The 18,470-nt window shown below is 46.4% G+C and overlaps 1 protein-coding gene across 4 annotated transcripts in view; it reads left to right on the plus strand.

Annotated features, from left to right (window-relative positions):
• Positions 1 to 18,470, plus strand: part of CDK5RAP1 (CDK5RAP1 mitochondrial tRNA methylthiotransferase) — a 147,763-nt gene that overhangs the window by 25,047 nt on the left and 104,246 nt on the right. For all 4 annotated transcript variants that reach the window (XM_075349799.1, XM_075349796.1, XM_075349797.1 and 1 more), the window contains exons 5-6: positions 9,790 to 9,890; positions 10,008 to 10,218. In XM_075349799.1, coding sequence (XP_075205914.1) covers positions 9,790 to 9,890; positions 10,008 to 10,218 — 312 coding nt within the window. The remainder of the gene's footprint in view (positions 1 to 9,789; positions 9,891 to 10,007; positions 10,219 to 18,470) is intronic.

Raw genomic sequence — 18,470 nt, forward strand, 5'->3', positions numbered from 1 at the left:
TGGGCGCTGCCATAAAGGAGGTGTGTAACTGTCGTTACTCACAGCAAATCCAAGATGGCAGCGCCCAGGGCTTCAATAAAACTAGAATTAAATAAAAACTTAATAAAAAGTGAATTTAATTTTGTATTAAAAATACTTGATTTCATAATCACTAATATTAACCCCTTCACGACCATGGACGGATCTTTCCGTCATGGATCGTGTCCCGGTAATCCCCGCCCCCTGCCGCGGGCAGGCGGCGTGGATCGGCACACATATCAGCTGTTTTCAACAGCTGACATGTGTGCCTACATGTTCCGAGTGGAATCGCATTCCACCCGGAACATTAACCCCTTAGATCTCGCTGCCAAAGTCTGGCAGCGAGATCTATATGCGCGCGGCCATCTTTTTTTCTTACCGCCGCCCCCTCCGGACGTCACGTGAGTGATCACGTGACGTTCGGTGGTTGCCATCGTAGCACAGGGTCATGTGATGACGCCTGGTGCTAAGAAGTTTCACTTTCATTCTTCCTCGGCACGGAGCAGAGGAAGAAAGAAAGTGACTGAATCTGCTGATTACAGCGGTATAGCTGTGATCAGCAGATAGCGATCAGCAATCGGATTGCTGATCGCTATAGCCCCATAGGGGGACTAGTAAAATAAAATAAAAAAAGTAAAAAAAAAGTTTTAAAAAATTAAAAAAAAAACAAAAAACCTAAAAGTTCAAATCACCCCCCTTTCCCCCCATTGAAAATTAAAGGGTTAAAAAATAAATAAATATACACATATTTGGTATCGCCGCGTTCAGAAATGCCCGATCTATCAAAATATAAAATCAATTAATCTGATTGGTAAACGGCGTAGTGGCAAAAAAATTCCAAACGCCAAAATTACGTTTTTTGGTCGCCGCAAGTTTTACGCAAAATGCAATAACAGGCGATCAAAACGTAGCATCTGCGCAAAAATGCTACCATTAGAAACATCAGCTCGAGACGCAAAAAATAAGCCGTCACTGAGCCATAGATCCCAAAAAATAAGAACGCTACGTGTTTTGGAAAATGGCGCAAAACGTGCGCCACTTTTATTGGACAAACTTGTGAATTTTTTTTAACCCCTTAGATACAAGTAAACCTATACATGTTTGGTGTCTACAAACTCGCACCGACCTCAGGTATCATACCCACACATCAGTTTTACCATATAGTGAACACCGTGAATAAAACATCCCAAAAACTATTGTGCCATCACACTTTTTTTGCAATTTTTCCACACTTGGAATTTTTTTGCTGCTTTCCAGTACACCATATGGTAAAACTTAAGGTTTCATTTAAAAGTACAACTTGTCCCGCAAAAAACAAGCCCTCATATGGCAAGATTGACGGAAAAATAAAAAAGTTACGGCTCTCGGAAGAAGGGGAGCAAAAAACAAAAACGCAAAAACGGAAAGTGCCCCGGGGCTGAAGGGGTTAATAAAAAATAAAAAAATGCGACACCTTACGTTTAAATAGCGGTCCTTCCCACCCTAGCCATACCGTGTGACCAAACAGTACTATACATCGTGTGCAGAATTATTAGACAAATGAGTATTTTGATCACATGATACTTTTTATACACGTTGTCCTACTCCAAGCTGTATAAACTTGAGAGCCAACTACCAATTAAGTAAATCAGGTAATCTCTGTAATGAGGAGGGGTGTGGTGTAATGACATCAACACCCTATATAAGGTGTGCTTAATTATTAGGCAACTTCCTTTCCTTTGGCAAAATGGGTCAGAAGAGAGATTTGACGGGCTCTGAAAAGTCCAAAATTGTGAGACGCCTTGCAGACGGATGCAGCAGTCTTGAAATTGCCAAACTTTTGAAGCGTGATCACCGAATAATCAAGCGTTTAATGGCAAATAGCCAACAGGGTCGCAAGAAGTGTGTTGGGCAAAAAAGGCGCAAAATAACTGCCCATGAATTGAAATCAAGCGTGAAGCTGCCAAGATGCCATTTGCCACTAGTTTGGTCATATTTAAGAGCTGCAATGTTACTGGAGTATCAAAAAGCACAAGGTGTGCCATACTCGGGGACATGGCCAAGGGAAGGAAGGCTGAAAAACAACAACCTTTGAACAAGAAACATAAGAAAAAACGTCAAGACTGGGCCAAGAAATATCTTAAGACTGATTTTTCAAAGGTTTTATGGACTGATGAAATGAGAGTGACTCTTGATGGGCCAGATGGATGGGCCAGAGGCTGGATCAGTAAAGGGCAGAGAGCTCCACTCTGATTCAGACGCTAGCAAGGTGGAGGTAGGGTACTGGTATGGGCTGGTATCATCAAAGATGAACTTGTGGGACCTTTTTGGGTTGAGGATGGAGTGAAGCTCAACTCCCAGACCTACTGCCAGTTTTTGGAAGACAACTTCTTCAAGCAGTGGTACAGGAAGAAGTCGGTATCGTTCAAGAAAAACATGATTTTCATGCAGGACAATGCTCCATCACATGCATCCAACTACTCCACAGCGTGGCTGGCCAGTAAAGGTCTAAAAGATGAAAAAATAATGACATTGCCCCCTGTTCATCTGATCTGAACCCCATAGAGAACCTGTGGTCCTTCATAAAATGTGAGATTTACAGGGAGGGAAAACAGTATACCTCTCGGGACAGTGTCTGGGAGGCTGTGGTGGCTGCTGCACGCAATGTTGATCGTAAACAGATCAAGCAACTGAAGAGAATCTATGGATGGTAGGCTGCTGAGTGTCATCATAAAGAAAGGTGGCTATATTGGTCACTAATTGTTTTGGGTTTTGCTTTTGCATGTCAGAAATGTTTATTTCTAAATTTTGTGCAGTTATATTGGTTTACCTGGTGAAAATAAACAAGTGAGATGGGAATATATTTTGTTTTTATTAAGTTGAATAATAATTCTGCACAGTAATAGTTACCTGCACAAACAGATATCCTCCTAAGATAGCCAAATCTAAAAACACCCACTCCAACTTCCAAAAATATTAAGCTTTGATATTTGAGTCTTTTGGGTTGTTTGAGAACATAGTTGTTGATCAATAATAAAAAACAATCCTCTAAAATACAACTTGCCTAATAATTCTGTACACGGTGTAGTGTCACAAATGGGGTATTACCATATTGAGCAGAAACTGTAAAAAAAAAAAATGAATGCCATTTTTACGTATTGCCTCTTGTGAAAATGTAAAAACTGGGGTAAAACAAAATTTTAGCGGTAAAAATATAAATTTTTTTTTATAAAATTCGGTGAATCACCTGTGATGTTAATATCTTCACCAACCCTAGATCATTTAACCCCTTCACGACCGGCCGATTTTTCGCTTTCCGTTTTGTTCGCAATTCTTCCAAGAGACATAACTTTTTTATTTTTCTGTCAACATAGTCATGTGTGGGCTCGTTTTTTTGCAGAATGAGCTGTACTCTTAAATGAAACAATGAGTTTTACCATATAGTGTACTGAAAAACGGCAAAAAAATTCCAAATTCTGAAAAATTGCAAAAAAGTGTGATAACACTAATGCTTTTGAGATTTTATTCAGTGTTCACTGTATGGTAAAATTGATGTGTGGGTGTGATGCCTGGGGTCGTTGTGAGCTCGTAAACACCAAACATGTATATGTTTACTTTTATCTAAGGGGTTAAAAAAATTCTGAAGTTTTTCCGAAAAAAAGTGGCGTACGTTTTATGCCATTTTCCGTAACCCGTAGCGTTCTTAATTTTCGGGATCTATGGCTCGGTGATTGCTTAATTTTTGCGTCTCAAGCTGACATTTTTGGTACCATTTTTGCGCAGATGCTACGTGTTGAAAGCCTGTTATTGCATTTAGCGCAAAATTTGTGGCGACCAAAAAACGTAATTTTGGCGTTTGAATTTTTTTTTGCCGCTACGCTGTTTACCAATCAGAATAATTGATTCTATATTTTGATAGATCGGGCATTTCTGAATGCAGCGATACCAAATATATGTATATTTTTTATTTTTTTAACCCTTTAATTTTCAATGAGGCGAAAGGGGGGTGATTTGAACTTTAAGGTTTTTTTATATTTTTTTTAAAACTTTTTTTAAACTTCTTTTTTTTTATTTACTAGGTCCCCTAGGGGGCTATATGGATCAGCAGTCTGATCGCTCTTCCATATCTGCTGATCACAGAAACACAGCTGTGAACAGCAGATATACTCATTTCCTGACTCACCCAGCTCTGGGCCGGGTGAAACAGTAAGTGAGTCATGGGAGCTACAAGAGTCATCACATGACCCTGTGCTACCATGACAACCACAGGAAGTCACGTAATCACGTCACGTGACTTCCGGTTTCGGCGGTAGGTATACATTTACAGCGCTTGCGTTTATAATGGTTCTGTCATTTATTGACAGCGCCATTTAAGGGTTTAATCGGCACTGGCGTTTAAACCCTTAAATTCCGCTCGTTCCTAGCAGGCACACATCTCACCTGTATAAATCAGCTGCTGCCCGGAGATTAACCCTATGACCGCTAAGACAGAATTTTAACGCCCGCGGTCTTTAAGGGCTTAATTGAAAGGTTTACTTTGTAAAATAGGGTCACTTATTGGAGGATTTTGCTGTTCTGGCACCTCGGGGGCTCTGCCAATGCGACATGGCACATGAAAACCTTAACAGCAAAATATACACTATAATATGGCGCTCGTTCCCCTCTGAGCTTTGCACTCTGCCTAAAAAGTAGTTTCACCACATATGGGGTACTGGTGTACTCAGGACAAATTGCACAACAAAATTTGCAGTCCATGTTCTCCTGTTACCCCTGTGAAAATGAAAAAAATTGGCGCTAAAGCAACATTTTTGTGGGAAAAATTGACCCCCTTCATGACATGTGACGTCTCTTTACATTTTATGTTGTGTGTCTGCCTTTAATGTGGGCTCGAACCATTCCCTGCACATGATGGCTGATTTAATCAGCCGTCACGTGCCTCTAAAGGGGGCTTTAAACGTTGCGACATCGGTAACGATATATCTTCGGGGTCATGTCGTTATTGATGCACATCCGTCGACGTTACATACATCGCAGCGTGTAAACCCTAGGAGCGACGATCACTGATCGCAAAAACGTCAAAAATCGTTGGTCGATGACACGTCGCTCCTTTCCATAATATCGTTACTGCTGCAGGTACGATGTTGTTTGTCGTTCCTGTAGCACCACACATCGCTATGTGTGACACCACAGGAACGACAAACAACACCTTACCTGCGTCCACCGGCAATGCGGAAGGAACGAGGTGGGCGGGATGTTATGTCCCGCTCATCTCCGCCCCTCCACTTCTATTGGCCGGCCGCTTAGTGACATCGCGGTGACGTCGCTGTGACGCCGAACGCACCTCCCCCTTGAAGGAGGGATTGTTCGGCGGTCACAGCGACGTCGCCGACCAGGTATGTGCGTGTGAAGCTGCCGTAGCGATAATTTTCGCTATGGAAGCGATCACCAGATATCGCATGTACAACGGGGGCGGGTGCTATCGCACGCGACATCGCTGGCAATTGCTAGCGATGTCGCAGCGTGTAAAGCCCGCTTAACGGCCGCGGGTGGATTGAAGATCTGTCCATGGCTGTTAACCAGTTAAATACCACTGATAATCTCTGACAGTGGGATTTCATGCACATTGGCAGGATTGCGAGTCATTCCCCGCCACCATGGGTGCCCTGTCACATCATTGCAGGTGGTGATGAGTTGTCATCACAGCCAGGAGTCAAGTGATGACCCTGTGTGTGTTATCACAATTCTCCTGTGAACATTGGCTGGGAGCGACCAAAAAACCCTATAATTCTGGTGGGGTTTTTTTCCCTCACTACGCCGTGTTCCAATCAGATTAATTGATTTTATATTGATAGGGTATTTGAACGCAGCAATACCAAATATGTAGTGGTAGGTATTGCTTTATTTCAATGGGGCATAAAGGGGGTGATTTGAACTTTAAGGTTTCTTTTTTTTAATAGTTTTAAAAAAGTTTTTTTTGTTTTTATTGATTTTACTAGTTCCCTTAGAGGACTTTATGCCTGCACTGTTTGATCGCTTCTGCTGATCAGAGCGATGCTTCAGTACCACTCTGATCAGCAGAAATGCTGATGTCCTGTGAATGCCACTGTGAAGTGAGTCATGACAGCAACAGGAGTCATCATCTGACCCTGCGGTGTCATGGCAATGTCACGTGATCGCATGACAGGGCTGCTGGTGGCGCAGAGGAACAGCGCACCACCACCGGAGCCCGTGTCAGTTTGACAGTGCGATCTAAGGGGTTAACAGGCGCGGCTAGATCTCAGATCCACCAGCACCTGTTAGCTGCACATGCCGGCTGATTAGATCACCTGACATGTGCAGGGAGAGATGTAGGCTCACGTGAGCCCACATCAAAGGGAGGGGAGGTGACCTAGAACTATATATACACATCTTGGGTCGTTAAAAAAAAATAAAAAATATGAACTCTTCTTTTTTTGTTAGTTTGGCATTAACAGTTGCCTATTATGCCTTTCAGACGTGACCTATAATCCTGAATTAGGTTTAGTGAAACGCTTCCTAACTAAAGTCAGCCTGCCTACGTCTTTCAATAAGCTGCATATGGTGTTTCGGTCATTATGACGACATTCATCATTTTGTTCAGATGTTTCAGCTTTCCTTGATTCAGCCTGTCTCATCCAATTCTCCTGAAGACGACATTTCCGGTGCTCAGATGTTTCAGCCACCTTTGATTCAGCCTCTCTCATTTGTTTCCTTTCAAGGCGGGACTCGTGTTGTTCACTTGTCTCCGCTGTTTGAGATAATTTTGTTTTATTTTTTGCTTTTAGATTATCTTGCCCAATAAATGGTGTTTTTTTGGGCAGCACTTAACAGAACAGTCCTTAGTATTATGACCCTTAGTAATCCCCTCACACTGATCAGAAATGTAATAGGTGAATCTATATATACAGTGCTGGCCAAAAGTATTGGCACCCCTGCAATTCTGTCAGAGAATACTCAGTTGCTTCTTGAAAATGATTGCAATCACAAATTCTTTGGTATTATTATCTTCATTTATTTTGCTTGCAATGGAAAAACACAAAAGAGAATGAAACAAAAATCAAATCATTGATCATTTCACACAAAACTTCAAAAATGGGCCAGACAAAAGTATTGGCACCCTTAGCCTAATACTTGGTTGCACAACCTTTAGCCAAAATAACTGCGAACAACCACTTCCGGTAACATCAATGAGTTTCTTACAATGCTCTGCTGGAATTTTAGACCATTCTTCTTTGGCAAACTGCTGCAGGTCCCTGAGATTTGAAGGGTGCCTTCTCCAAACTACCATTTTGAGATCTTTCCACAGGTGTTCTATGGAATTCAGGTCTGGACTCATTGTTGGCCACTTTAGTAGTCTCCAGTGCTTTCTCTCAAACCATTTTATAGTGCTTTTTGAAGTGTGTTTTGGGTCATTGTCCTGCTGGAAGACCCATGACCTCTGAGGGAGACCCAGCTTTCTCACACTGGGCCCTACTTTATGTTGCAAAATTTGTTGGTAGTCTTCAGACTTCAGAATGCCATGTACACGGTCAAGCAGTCCAGTGTCAGAGGCAGCAAAGCAACCCCAAAACATCAGGGAACCTCCGCCATGTTTGACTGTACGGACCGTGTTCTTTTCTTTGAATGCCTCTTTTTTTTTTTTTTTCTGTAAACTCTATGTTGATGGCTTTTCCCATTCTTCCAAAACGTTTAAGGCTTTCTCAGGTAAGTTTTGGCAAACTCCAGCCTGGTTTTTTATGTCTCTGGGTAAGAAGTGGGGTCTTCCTGGGTATCCTACCATACAGTCCCTTTTCATTTAGACGCCGACGGATAGTATGGGTTGACACTGTTGTACCCTCGGCTGCAGGGCAACTTGAACTTGTTTGGATGTTAGTCAAGGTTCTTTATCCACCATCCGCACAATCTTGCGTTGAAATCTCTTGTCAATTTTTTTTTTCCTTCCACATCTACGGAGGTTAGCCACAGTGCCATGGGCTTTAAACTTCTTGGTGACACTGCGCACCGTAGACACAGGAACTTTCAGGTCTTTGGAGATGGACTTGTAGCCTTGAGATTGCTCATGCTTCCTCACAATTTGGATTCTCAAGTCCTCAGACAGTTCTTTGGTCGTCTTTCTTTTCTCCATGCTCAATGTGGTACACACAAGGACACAAGACAGAGGTTGAGTCAACTTTAATCCATGTCAACTGGCTGCAAGTGGGATTTAGTTATTGCCAACACCTGTTAGGTGCCACAGGTAAGTTACAGGTGCTGTTAATTACACAAATTAGAGAAGCATCACATGATTTTTCAAACAGTGCCAATACTTTTGTCCACCCCCTTTTTTATGTTTGGTGTGGAATTATATCCAATTTGGCTTTATGACAATTTTTTTTTTTTTTTCATTGAAGTCAAATTAAATGAAGATAATAATACCAAAGAATTTGTGATTGCAATCATTTTCAAGAAGAAACTGAGTATTCTCTGACAGAATTGCAGGGGTGCCAATACTTTTGGCCAGCACTGTATAAAGCAGAAAATGTGTGTCCTGAAGGATCTCACATCTCAGTTATGAAAACTGCCTCACTGTCAGATTTTTCTAGCTGTCCATGGCAGCCAATCAGAGCTCAGCTTTCACTTTACCTCAGCACCTTCAATGCTGAAAGCTGCAGTCTGGTTATTAAAGGCAACCAGAACGGTCGTGGTGTGAGGCAATTCTCATAAATGAGGCCACAGTTACTTCTGCACTGGTTGTTGACAGCAGTTGCTATAATTACAGACTTTAGAGCCAGTTATCAGGTTGCCCCACCACCTTAGCAACCATATGGTTGCTGCCCCTTGAAGAGCGACTCTGAGCTCCGTGGATTTAGTTCTTTAACATCCTCTGGGCAAAAACTGTGCCAGCAGCTTCAATGCTGAAAGCTGCACTCTAGTTTCTATAGGCAACCAGAATAATCTTACTGTGAGGCAATCTTCATAAATGAGGCCCCAATTACTTCTGCACTGGCTACAGGCACCCAGAACGATCTCACTGTGAGGAGAGGCTCAAAAATGAGGCCCCGGTTACGTGTGCACTTGTTATGTATAGTTACAGACATTAGGGCGAGATATTTGGTTGCCTCACCTAAGCGACTATATGGTTGCTGCCCCTTTAAGAGCGACTGTTTGGGACCCTCGGTTTAATTCTTTAAGACCCTTCGGGTAAAAACTGCAGCTTAGCATTCAACACACAGCACCCATTTTCTCCTTTATTTCTATAGAGCCTAAATATGGGTTGCAAATCTCGTAGGGGGGAAAGATTTCGAGTTTTAACACCTTTATGACCAAGGACGTACTGGTACCTCCTTACTCACCTCCCTCCGGTTACCGCGGGCTCCGGCGGAGAATCTGTGGTATTCCCCGCACATGTCTGCTCATCTGATCAGTAACATTTGGCATACTTGGGAAGGCTTCGGGGGTGAAGGATTAAGTACATCATTAATGTATGCAATTTGTATATGAAATCTGGTGACAGATGTGCTTTAAACACAAAATTAAATTTAGAATAGAGTTGATATGAATTGATTTGCAGGTCCTGGCCATCAGCCACGTCAGTCGTCTGTGAACTTCCTCCTACCTTCCAGCATCCGCAGCGCAGTGTCATGGATGCTGAGTAACGCATTTATGGTATCACACCAGACCAACTAATAATTCGGATGCTAGAAGGTAGGAGGCCAGTTCTCAGATCGGCCACAGATTATTGGCACCAAATCTAGTACTAGAATACATAAGTGAACAAACACTATTCAATTGCAGAGAGAAGGCAGAACAGACTATTTGGAACCGTCTAAAACAACTGGGGTCCATGAAGCGGAAGCGGTGCAAATCCCAAGGTCCATTGAGGATTGGCCTATTGGGTAGGTCATACTATACCATTGCTTAATAGACATTACAAGAGAGAAATGTTTATAATATGAATATATTAAGAGTAGAGCAAATAACACTTTTGTTTTCAATACTTTCCTTTCACAAAGGTTGTATGGCAGAGAGATTGAAAGAGGAGATCCTACAGAGGGAGAAGCTGGTGGATGTATTGGCCGGACCTGATGCATATCGGGATCTTCCAAGACTTCTTTCTGTAGCAGAGACTGGTCAACAAGCTGCTAACGTGCTTCTTTCCATAGACGAGACCTACGCTGATGTCATGCCAGTTCATACATCATCCAACAATGTTTCATCCTTTGTGTAAGTTTGTACTTCGGGGACTGAATCTCAGGAATAATATGGAGGAGTCAGCTACACTTCTGTTATCAATTGTGTTGGGGACATGAATTGGTGGTACTTATTAATATATAAGATTTCAGGTTCATCCACCTGCTTGTTAATGGAGCTGTCCTCATAGATTGTGCAGCTTTACTGTTCTCAAAATGACAGCAGATGGAGGAACATGTGAGCAGACCTGTCGATCAGTTGCCTCTAATTGAGCCCTCTGTGTATGGTTAAGCTGTTCTTTAATTAGAGAAGGCTAATGGACAGGTCTGGTCACATGCTCATTAAGTGTAAAATCAGTATTGAAGGAATAAGAGTAAAAAACACAAGGCGCTCCATAGGCAGAAATGTTGCATAAGGTTTAGGTAGCTGTCAGGCATAAACAGGTTCATAAAGTAGTATGCTCAGCTTTGAGATGTGTAACTACCACCCACAGCTGTGTTTTGGGGCATTGAATCTCAGCTATGGCTATACTCATACATAAAGATCAGGCAGGGCACCACTAATCTCCAACACTGTTTTTTTGTACACTATTATTGTAACTTGTATATGTATTTTGTATGTAACCCCCTTCTCATGTACAGCACCATGGAATCAATGGTGCTTTATAAATAAATATTAATAATAATAATATTATCAACATGGAGTGTATTCTCCATACACAGAAACAAAGGCAATCCACATCCATTAGTCTCATCAAAGTGCCCATTCAACATACAAAGGGCTATTCCCATTTCACACATTTATTAAGGAGTTGGACCAATGGCCATGGGGGGGCCTTACATCTCCACCATTCTATGATTCTATGATGCTTTATGAGCCCCACATAATATCCTATATACTTTGAGCCCCACGTAGCCTCCTATATACTCTGAGCCCTTATATAGCCTCCTATACCCAATATGAGCCATCATATAGTCTCCTATACACATTGTGAACCCCACATAGTCTCCCATATTCTTCATTAGCCCCACATAGCCTCCTATATACTTTGAGCCCTCATATAGCCTCCTATACTCATTATGAGCCATCATATAGCCTATACACATTATGAACCCCCACATAGTCTCCCATATTCTTCATGAGCCCCACATAGCATCCTATATAGTTTGTGCTTTCACTTAGCCTCCTATACATATAATAAACCCAACATAGCCTCCTATACACATTTTGAGCCCCATATAGCCTCCTATACACTTTATGAGGCTCACATAACCTCTTACATACTTTGATCCCTCACATAACCTCGTATACTATTATGAATATTATGAACCCCACACAGCATCCTGTATACATTATGAGCCCCACATCACCTCCCATATTCTTCATGAGCCCCACATAGCATCCTATTTAGTTTGTGCCTTCACTTAGCCTCCTATACACATAATAAGCCCAACATAGCATCCTATACACATTATGAGCCTCATATAGCCTCCTATATACTTTGAGCTTCATATAGCCTCCTATATACTTTGAGCCCTACATAGCCCTCTATATACAGTAAGCCATACACTTATGAAAAACCCCACCACATACTCACCTCGCTCCCATTCCCCCAGCGCTCTGCTGCACTGATCCTCTGTACAACAGACACTCTTATGTGATGTAGTCATGTCTGCTGCCTCACATGCTGATTGGTAGAAGGAGGAAAGGCGCCCCTTCTACACCAATGTATTCACTGCTCATCGGGCATCGGCAGGCATGATGTGTACCAGACTGGCACAACCAGAGGTCCGGATGTGCCTCGCGGGCTGCACTTTGCCCATCCCTGACTTAGGGGAAATCACTTTGTTGAACCTGTTACTATTGCTTAGGGTTGGTTCACATGAGTGTATAAAACAAAAAAATCATTCAGCGTTTCATCTAGAAAAGTGGGATTTTTCTTTCTTTGTCGCTCCATTGGGAGACCCAGACAATTGGGTGTATAGCTTCTGCCTCCGGAGGCCACACAAAGTATTACACTTTAAGAAGTGTAACCCCTCCCCTCTGCCTATACACCCTCCCGTGGATCACGGGCTCCTCAGTTTTATGCTTTGTGTGGAAGGAGGCACACATCCACTCATGCATTTTCATATTAGTTATGTCGGTTGGAAGAAAAGAGGGCCCCCACGGGGCCCCCGGCATGTTCCCTTCTCACCCCACTACGTCGGCGGTGTTGTTAAGGTTGAGGTACCCATTGCGGGTACAAAGGCCGGAGCCTCATGCCGTCTCCTTCACCATCCCTTAGCGGCTCTGGGAGAAGTGGGATCCTGAACAGTCAGCCATTTGCTGGGACCGTGCTCCCTCCGCAGCCCCTGTGGGAATCTGCCGGACCGGAGTCTATTCAACCTCAGGGACCGGGCCCTGCAACTCTAAGGTACTCTGTGTCCCCATTGGGGAATATGCAGGAGCGCACCTTCTTCCCGGACGCTGCGGCAGCTGCTGAATTGAGAAGGCCGGCGGACTTCCGCGCCGACCGTGCCTGCTTGTCGGGCGCGGTCTCAAATTTAGTCCCCGGCTTCATCGCGGCCTAGTCGCAAAAATCCCGCCCCCGGGCCTGCCTGTCAGGGGTAAGGGCGGGACTGCCGACCTGACGTCGGATGTGAGGGCTGGAGCATCCTGCATGTTTCCTCCCCCCTCACTGATCACTGTGGGGACCCCAGATTCCCGCACTTTCCTGGCGCCGCCCACGGCTCCACTCCTCCCCTGAGATCTCCGGCAGCCATTTTTTGGGCATTCTGCCGGTGGAGGATTCTCAGGAACAGCTCTACAGCTCCAGGGGACCTAAAGCTGGGAATCTGGAGGCACACACTCCGCTTGTTAGCGGTCGGTAAGCCACACCGGTCACCCGGTGCTGGTCCCCCTCCAGGGTGCCGGAATAGATACGTATTTATATATATATTTCTGTTCGGTCGGGCTGTATACCCTATTTTTTGCCCATATACCCTCAGTGATCATTCTCCTAGGAGACAACAGCATGTCGTCCACAAGGAGCAAAGCTGTTAAGGCACAGGGTTTTTTTCCGGCCTGTACCTCTTGTGGGGCTATGTTACCTGCGGGTTCCACCTACCCTCACTGTGAGCAATGCTCGGCCCCTGTTTCACTTGCTCAGCCGGAGCCTCGGTCACTAGTGGACCCCTCGGCTCATGTAGACCCCCCTGCTCCCCCTGTCCAGGCGCCAGGGACAGAGTTCTCCTCTTTTGCTGAGAAACTCTCTGAGTCACTTTCACAATCCATGGCTCAGTCTATGGACAAATGGTCTGCCAAGCTGCTAGAAGCTTTGCAGTCCAGACCGGTCCTTACACAGGCCCCGGCCCCTGTTGGATCATCACCTCCAGGCCCCTCTCGGTCTGAGCCGCAGCGCGCTCCCAGGTTGGGCCCTAGGTCCCACGTGGAGGACTCCTGCCAGGACCACAGTCCTAGACAGGCTAAGCGGGCTCGCTGGGAATCTTCCCCGACTTCTTCACGCTGCTCGGGTTCCCAGCTTGAGGACTCTCTGGAGGACGAGGCGGACGTCGCAGCTCAGGGTTCTGACCCTGACGTCGCCCTTAACCTTGATACACCTGAGGGGGACGCATTAGTGAATGATCTTATCTCGTCCATCAACCAGGTGTTGGATCTCTCTCCCCCGCCTCCTACTGTGGAGGAGTCGGCGTCTCAGCAGGAGAAACACCAGTTTCGGTTCCCCAAACGTACACGTAGTGCGTTCTTCGATCACTCTAACTTCAGAGACGCTGTCCAGAAGCCCAGAGCGGTTCCGGACAAGCGCTTTACTAAGCGCCTCACTGACACGCGTTACCCCTTCCCCGCTGAATTCGTTAAGGGGTGGGCTCAATGCCCCAAGGTGGATCCTCCAGTCTCTAGATTGGCGGCTAGATCTGTGGTATCAGTGGCAGATGGCTCATCGCTAAAGGATGCCACTGACAGGCAGATAGAGCTCCTGGTGAAGTCCATCTTTGAGGCCATGGGCGCGTCCTTTGCCCCGGCCTTTGCAGCCGTGTGGGCACTCCAAGCTATCTCGGCTTGTCTGACTGAGATTAATGCGGTCACATGTAATTCTGCTCCGCAAGTTGCGTCTTTGACTTCGCAAGCGTCAGCTTTTTCTTCCTACGCCATGAACGCAGTTCTAGACTTGGCTAGCCGTACAGCTGTGGCATCCGCTAACTCTGTGGCAGTCCGCAGGGCCATGTGGCTGCGCGAATGGAAGGCAGACTCGGCCTCCAAGAGGTTCTTAACCGGTTTGCCGTTTTCTGGCGAACGCTTGTTTGGCGAACGATTGGATGAGATTATTAAGGAATCCAAGGGAAAGGACTCCTCCTTACCCCAGTCCAGACCTCAGAGACCTCAACAACGGAAAATACAATCGAGGTTTCGGTCCTTTCGTCCCTCCGCCAAGCCCCAATCCTCTTCGTCCAGCAGGCAGGAGAAAGGCCAGAGGAACTCCTATGCGTGGCGGTCCAAGTCACGCCCCCAAGAGGCAGCAGGAGGCACTGCCTCCAAGGCGGCCTCCTCATGACTCTCGGCATCCCCTAACCGCATCCTCGGTCGGTGGCAGGCTCTCCCGCTTTGGCGACGCCTGGTGGCCACATGTTCAAGACCGATGGGTGAGAGACATTCTGTCTCACGGTTACAGAATAGAGTTCAGCTCCCATCCTGCGGCTCGTTTCTTCAGAACCTCTCCGCCCCCCGCTCAGGCCGACGCACTCTTTCAGGCGGTGGACGCTCTGAAGACACAAGGAGTTGTGACCCCCGTTCCACTTCAGGAACGTGGTCGCGGCTTTTACTCCAACTTGTTCGTGGTGCCAAAAAAGGACGGATCATTCCGTCCCGTTCTGGACCTCAAACTGCTCAACAGACACGTGAGAACCAGACGGTTTCGGATGGAATCTCTCCGCTCGGTCATCGCCTCGATGTCACAAGGAGACTTCCTAGCATCGATCGACATCAAAGATGCTTATCTCCACGTGCCGATCGCACCCGAACATCAACGCTTCTTGCGTTTCGCCATCAGGGACGAACACCTTCAGTTCGTGGCATTGCCTTTCGGCCTGGCGACAGCCCCACGAGTTTTCACCAAAGTCATGGCATCCGTCGTGGCGGTCCTACACTCTCAGGGCCACTCGGTGATTCCCTACCTAGACGATCTCCTAGTCAGGGCCCCTTCTCGGGTGGCGTGTCAACACAGCCTTACAGTCGCTCTGACGACTCTCCAGCAGTTCGGGTGGATCATCAACTTCCCAAAATCCAAGTTGACACCGACCCAATCACTGACTTACCTCGGGATGGAGTTTCATACACAGTCAGCGGTAGTCAAGCTACCGCGAGACAAACAGCTTTCTCTGCAGGCAGGGGTGCAATCACTTCTTCGGAGTCAGTCACACCCCTTAAGGCGCCTCATGCACTTCCTGGGGAAGATGGTGGCAGCAATGGAGGCAGTGCCGTTCGCGCAATTCCATCTACGGCAGCTCCAATGGGACATTCTCCGCAAATGGGACAGGAGGTCGGCTTCCCTCGACAGGAACGTCTCTCTTTCCCTTGCAACCAAGACGTCACTTCAGTGGTGGCTCCTTCCCAATTCTCTATCGCAGGGAAAATCCTTCCTACCCCCAACCTGGGCTGTGGTCACCACGTACGCGAGCCTGTCAGGGTGGGGAGCGGTTTTTCTCCACCACAGGGCTCAGGGAACCTGGACTCCGATAGAGTCTTCCCTTCAGATCAATGTTCTGGAAATAAGGGCAGTGTATCTAGCCCTATTGGCTTTTCAGCGGTGGCTGGAGGGCAGGCAGATCCATATCCAGTCGGACAACGCCACTGCCGTCGCTTACATCAACCACCAAGGCGGCACTCGCAGTCGTCAAGCCTTCCAGGAAGTCCGGCGGATTCTGCAGTGGGTGGAAGCCACAGCCTCCACCATCTCCGCAGTTCACATCCCGGGCGTAGAAAACTGGGAAGCAGATTTTCTCAGTCGTCAGGGCATGGATGCGGGGGAATGGTCTCTGCACCCAGAAGTGTTTCGAGAGATCTGTCGCCGCTGGGGAACGCCGGACGTCGATCTCATGGCGTCACGGCACAACAACAAAGTCCCGGCATTCATGGCACGGTCTCAGGATCACAGAGCTCTGGCGGCGGATGCGTTAGTTCAGGACTGGTCGCAGTTCCGACTCCCTTATGTGTTTCCTCCTCTGGCGATGCTGCCCAGAGTGTTACGCAAGATCAGGTCCGACTGCCGTCGCGCCATTCTCGTCGCTCCAGACTGGCCGAGGCGGTCGTGGTACCCGGATCTGTGGCATCTCACGGTGGGTCAGCCGTGGGCGCTTCCAGACCACCCAGACTTGCTGTCACAAGGACCATTTTTCCATCTGAATTCTGTGGCCCTCAACCTGACTGTGTGGCCATTGAGTCCTGGCTCCTAGCGTCTTCAGGGTTATCTCAGGATGTCATTGCCACCATGGGACAAGCCAGGAAGCCAACGTCCGCCAAGATCTATTACAGGTCTTGGCAAATCTTCTTATCCTGGTGCTCTGATAATGGTTTCTCTCCATGGCCGTTTGCCTTACCCACTTTTCTTTCATTCCTCCAATCCGGAATGGACAAGGGTTTGTCACTCGGCTCTCTCAAGGGCCAAGTATCGGCGCTCTCCGTATTTTTTCAAAAGCGTCTAGCCAGGCTTCCGCAGGTCCGAACGTTCCTGCAGGGAGTTTGCCACATAGTCCCACCTTACAAGCGTCCGCTGGAACCCTGGGATCTTAACAGGGTACTAACGGCTCTTCAGAAACCACCTTTCGAGCCGCTGCGGGACGTCTCTTTATCACGTCTTTCGCAAAAGGTGGCCTTTCTAGTGGCAATTACATCACTCCGGAGAGTGTCTGAGCTTGCAGCGCTATCATGCAAAGCCCCCTTCCTGGTGTTTCACCAGGATAAGGTGGTTCTGCGTCCGTTTCCGGAATTTCTCCCTAAGGTGGTATCTACTTTTCATCTCAATCAGGATATCTCCTTACCTTCATTTTGCCCTAATCCAATTCACCAATGTGAAAAGGATTTGCACTCTTTGGATCTGGTGAAAGCACTCCGGCTCTACGTGTCTCGCACGGCGCCCCTGCGTCGTTCAGATGCGCTCTTTGTCCTTGTCGCTGGCCAGCGTAAGGGTTCGCAGGCTTCCAAGTCAACCTTGGCTCGGTGGATCAAGGAACCGATTCTCGAAGCCTACCGTTCTTCTGGGCTTCCGCTTCCTTCGGGGCTGAAAGCCCATTCTACCAGAGCCGTGGGTGCGTCCTGGGCGTTGCGGCACCGGGCTACGGCTCAGCAGGTGTGTCAGTCAGCGACGTGGTCTAGTCTGCACACTTTCACGAAACACTATCAAGTGCATACCTATGCTTCGGCAGATGCCATTCTAGGTAGGCGAGTCCTTCAGGCGGCGGTTGCCCACCTGTAAGAAGAGGGCCGTTTCGGCTCTTTTTATTGAGGTATTCTTTTACCCACCCAGGGACTGCTTTTGGACGTCCCAATTGTCTGGGTCTCCCAATGGAGCGACAAAGAAGAAGGGAATTTTGTTTACTTACCGTAAATTCCTTTTCTTCTAGCTCCTATTGGGAGACCCAGCACCCGCCCCTGTTCCCTTCGGGCTGGTTGTTCTTTTGTGTACACATGTTGTTCATGTTGAATTGTTCTTTTGGTTCATGGTTCAGTTCTCCGAACATCCTTCGGATTGAATTTACCCTATACCAATTCATAAGTCTTCTCCTTCCTGCTTTTGCACCAAAACTGAGGAGCCCGTGATCCACGGGAGGGTGTATAGGCAGAGGGGAGGGGTTACACTTCTTAAAGTGTAATACTTTGTGTGGCCTCCGGAGGCAGAAGCTATACACCCAATTGTCTGGGTCTCCCAATAGGAGCTAGAAGAAAAGAAAGGAATTTACGGTAAGTAAACAAAATTCCCTTCTTTTCACTTGTCAGTGCAGTTTGTACGCAATCCGTTTTTTATAGCAGCAGCTTTTAATAATTCACAGGCCATTTACAGATACCTACAGAATATTACAGAATTGCAATGTATTCGTAAAAATCAGATACTTTATTATGTTTCCATATGGCATCCAATTCTTTTTCATACACCCGTAGACTTGAATAAGTGAGTCTCATACAGTTTACAAAATAATCTAGTGCATGCTGTGATTTTTTTCAAATGCAGATTGTTAGTCATTGAATAACATTGGTCTGAATCCAGTCCGTTTGTTTCACAAATAGCACTCGGA

This window comes from Anomaloglossus baeobatrachus, chromosome 5 (assembly GCF_048569485.1).
Source record: "Anomaloglossus baeobatrachus isolate aAnoBae1 chromosome 5, aAnoBae1.hap1, whole genome shotgun sequence".
In the NCBI taxonomy this organism is placed as follows: domain Eukaryota; kingdom Metazoa; phylum Chordata; class Amphibia; order Anura; family Aromobatidae; genus Anomaloglossus; species Anomaloglossus baeobatrachus.